The following is a 4,606-nucleotide window of genomic DNA, read 5'->3' on the forward strand; positions in this document are numbered from 1 at the left end:
AGTTTTTTATGATCTTCAAAAATCAACAGCTCACAATGTATCAAAATTTCATGACTTAAAATTTTTTATTTTTATGTCAGATAAACATGATCCAAAACATGATTCCTATCAAATAAACTGTGGTAAGTACATCTATAGGATTTTATTAAGAAGATGCAACCTACAACTATGATTTCTAGTAGGTGAGACCTGGAGCGCCCTCGCATTACTCTCTCTCTCTCTCTCTCTCTATCTATCTCTATATATATATATATATATATATATATCGATTTTCATGTCGTAAAAACTAACGAAAAATGTTCTGACAAGGACTTCTCATATGAGATTTTTTCTCAATTTAAAACGTGGCCTAAATGAATGGATCACATAATTTGACATGAGACAGGTTCAATCCTACTTTCAACCTTAACCATCCAACCAACGGCTAGGATTAGTTCACAATTCTCACGTGGATGTGAACTTATCCTAGCTGCCCAGATTAGGGGTGTCAATGGGTCGGGTTTGGTTCAGACCCAGGTGGAACCAGACTTGGACCAGATTTTTGAGTATGGTATCAGGTCCAGACCCAGTTTTAATTGGGTTTACTATAAGAAAAACCAGACCTGGACCCAATAAGAACTACATGAACCAGACCCGGACCATACCCGGTAAAATAAAAAAATTTATTATTTTTACATTGAAAATTTGTGGGTCTTAATCGGAACTCAGGTCGGGCCCAGGTCTGTTATAAAATTTCACAAACTATACCTGGATCCATGTATCAATTAGACTTTTGGGTCCGAACCCGGGTCTTCTTATTTGTCACCATACACGGACCCTATAGGGTTTGGTCCGGGTAAACCTGGCCTGTTGACACCCCTAGCCCAGATGCATGATCAGCTTGTTTAGGAGCCTCGGTTCCAGTGCCACTAACGGGCAGGTCATCCAGTTCAAGAAAACAGCCTGACCATAAAAGAGTAGTACAATGGCTAAGAAAGCAAGTCATACAAATCACACATTATTTCCTTTGTATAATTGTGAATCATGCAACTAGTGCAACTAGCGGATGAATAATGTTCCACTGGGTTCAGTGGGGCAGCGGGACAAGAATGCTACAGAATATTTGTATCTATAAGGACAGTACCATGTCCATATATATGCCGTCTATACGAAGGCAAAATTTGGATCCTGATTCCTTACAAACCAAAGGATCCAAATCTGTCATTGTTATCATGGGTCATGCATTGTTGACTTACTGGACTAACATCCAATGACCGAAACCACAGGCCAAGGGTGGGCTTGTCCAGGGTATCCAAAGTGCATGGTTTATTTGGCCAGCCTTCAGTAGCAGCCAAGTAAACTTTAAGGCTCCATATGTTTCATGCAATTTTTACTGGAAAGTGTTGAGCTGACAATTCTCATGTAATACTTTCTCACCATGAACAAACAAACATTGTATCATCAGGACGGTTAAATGTCATGCATGATGATACAAGTGAAACCCATTTTTTCGCAGGTTACAACTTTTTCGGTTTTACTACTTTTTATGCATAAATCCTTTCATACCTCTCTACTATAAAAGCTTTCAATCAGAATATTTTCACCGGTTACCATTTTTTTATATGTAAATCCTTTCATACCTCTCTCCTATAAAAACTTTCATTAATCAAGACTGTTGATTTTAGCTGAATTTTTTTTAAAAACTCATGTTCATTCCTCATGAAAAGCCTTTCCTTTATATGAGAATGAAACAAACAAGGCCTAAGTACTGGATTGGACACAAGGACATGGATCCACTGTTCCATAATCGAGAGGATGGCATTGGGACACATCGATCCCTCTTGTATGGCATATGCAATTTTTCGTCAAACACAAATAATTATTCCCAATCAAGGTCATGAACCTCACATGGGTCCAATAATAAGATAGCTTGATGGTTAGAGTCATACAGTCTTATTAACCCAGGGTCTCAAGTTGGAATTGATCAGTTGGGCTTAATTAACCACATATCATTGAGGTGAAAAAGGAGAGAAAACATGAGTTCAAAGCCTCAGGGTCTAAAGTTGAAACTTAGAGAAAATGCAAGAAAAAAAAAAAAACAAAGAAGATTTTAAAGGCACACAAGACTACAACAAGACATGTCCTGATCATCCAGCTCCATTCCAAGCTGTCACTTCCTCAAGAAGCATGATTAAAACGAGGTATGATTTTTTTTTTTATGAGATTTTTTTAAAATTTTAAAAACCTTATTAATTTTTTATTAAAAATCTAAAAAAAATAATTTATTTTTAGGTCAAAGGATTTTTTTTTTCATCATCACCCACCGTACATTCTCAAACCTCCATCTAGTGAAACTCCTTACATTTCCCCCATCCACCGTCCATTGGGGAATGATGGCAGATCAAGTGCAATGATATTGCACACTTTAGTATGCCGCTGCTGAATCCGATCAGCCGTGTAGCTTCTGTCGGGTCCTACAGCTGACAGGTTGCGGCCTATAGTCAAAGTGTGCAATGGGATTGCAGCGGGTTGAAAAATGCACCCAACTTCCACTTGCACCTCGTGGGTTTTGTATCATGGTCATCTCAAGTGATAAACTATGATCTTCTTTAGACAGGAAGGCAGAGCCATTGCAGGCCTCTTAGCCAAATAATTAAATAATAAAAATAAAACAAATCCAAGACTAGACTAGTGAATCTGACCCCGACTAATTGCCCATAGATACGGTTTGGATAGAAAATATTTGATTTGGAACATCTCATATCCAAATATGGAACGAAAAGAAATCTAGACCGTTGACACTATCATGAAATTTAGATTTGGATCTGGATATGGATGAGTTGGGCTGTTAACAAGCAAAACCGCATCCTTTCATGGATTTCGGATCCAAAATCTGATATAGAACCATTCAACCATATTCCAACCCCCATGTGGGTCCAGATTCAGATCCGAACATCCTAAGGTGTCTAAACTCATTAACCACAATGATTGAACCCACGTGGTTATTTTTATTATTGTAGAACGTGTCAGAGGGCAGAGAATCAGAAAAAGTTTTTCCACCACGTGCGAAAACTCCAAGTAGTGGGGTCGCGTCCTACAAGGCCGGATCAGGTGATACGCCAAAACATAGACATTTTTGTGTTACTAAATCACCACCGTCCGTGGCCTTCGTTATGACCATTCATTGTTGTACAAACTATGACGCCCACCAACAGCGTGCTGATGTCATGGTAGTGATTTTTCAAATACAAAAAGCTTTCATGTTTCGTCATATCACCAGATCTGTCCTACCATCGCACGCATAGAGAGTGATGTAATTGGAAAACACCCTTATTCAGAATATCTCCCATTTGTTTTTTTTTTTAATCTGATTTTCTTCGTTGGGGTTTGGGGGGGGGGGGGGGGGAGGCAATAAAAACCACTCTGCCTCCGAATGATGGGTGGAGCGTAGAGTGGAGGAGATGGAAGAATCCGGCGGGGGGAAACCGGAAATTGGGGCGGTTGAGGGACAGAGAACGGGCGGAGGAGGTAGCGGACCGACGAGGCACCCGGTGTACAGAGGAGTGAGAAGGAGGCGGTGGGGGAGGTGGGTGTCGGAGATCAGGGAGCCGCGGAAGAAGTCGAGGATATGGCTGGGGTCGTTCCCGACGCCCGAGATGGCGGCGCGAGCCCACGACGTGGCCGCGCTATGCCTCCGGGGTCGGCGGGCCACTCTCAACTTCCCCGACGAGGCCGAGCTCCTCCCCCGACCCGCCACCTCCTCCCCTAGGGACATCCAGGCCGCTGCTGCCGCGGCAGCCTTGGCCGTGGCGGTGGAGAAGCCCCTCGGCTGCTGTGGGAATGGTGGTGGCGCGGTGGTCGAAGTAGCAAAAGAGTTCGGTGGCGGCGGTGAGAAGGACGAGGACTTCTGGGGAGAGCTGCCGGCGTTGCCCGACGGCAATGAGGAGTGGGTTTCAGTGTGGGGTTGTGGGGATGACACCGATTATATGACAGTTGACTCGCCGGAGTTTCGATTGTGGAGCTTCTCCTGCGTTGCGTAGCGGATCCCCAGTAGTGAGAGAAAGAGTGATTCTCTCTCTCTCTCTTCGTCGACCTGAACGATGGTCGTCTGTTTGATATATTATTCTTCTTTTCTTTCGTTTTAGTTCTTAGCATTTTCTTTTTCTATTTTTGAAATTAGATTTGCTGAACATATAATAATGCGTTTTCAGAAATTGAGAATCTCTCTCTCAAAAAAAAAATCTCATGTCTCGTCATGTACTGTTATGCTGTTTTAATGCCAATAATACTCTGTTATTCCATAAAAAAAGAAATTGTGAATCTCTCTCTGTTCCATCTGTATGATGTAAGGTATACAACCGTATGATGTATGGTTATGCTAGACCGTTTTCATAGTCTAACCTTTGAATGACGCACCCATGTGGTACACTTGACGCAAAATCTAACCTTTGAATGATGTTTAACATATCCTATTAACAACTCCTATTTTTATGAATTGTGAGCCGTTGATTTTTCACCACGTCAAAACTGAATATGATGGTGTATTAGACATAATAGAATCTTCTAACATTTTAAGTACGTGTGATGAAAACATTTGTATGGTTAGATTTACCATCTGGTGGCTAGA

General features: G+C 41.7%; 1 protein-coding gene across 1 annotated transcript; it reads left to right on the forward strand.

Moving 5' to 3' along the window:
* The first annotated feature begins 3,440 nt into the window (after positions 1–3,440).
* Positions 3,441–4,292, forward strand: LOC149836977 (ethylene-responsive transcription factor ERF023-like). The gene has a single exon (XM_090007199.1). It carries the CDS (start codon positions 3,441–3,443, stop codon positions 4,017–4,019), a length of 579 nt encoding a protein of 192 aa, XP_089863325.1. The 3' UTR covers positions 4,020–4,292.
* The last annotated feature ends 314 nt before the right edge of the window (positions 4,293–4,606 follow it).

Source organism: Nuphar pumila, chromosome 5 (genome assembly GCF_984573655.1).
Source record: "Nuphar pumila chromosome 5, dmNupPumi1.hap1.1, whole genome shotgun sequence".
Lineage (NCBI taxonomy): Eukaryota > Viridiplantae > Streptophyta > Magnoliopsida > Nymphaeales > Nymphaeaceae > Nuphar > Nuphar pumila.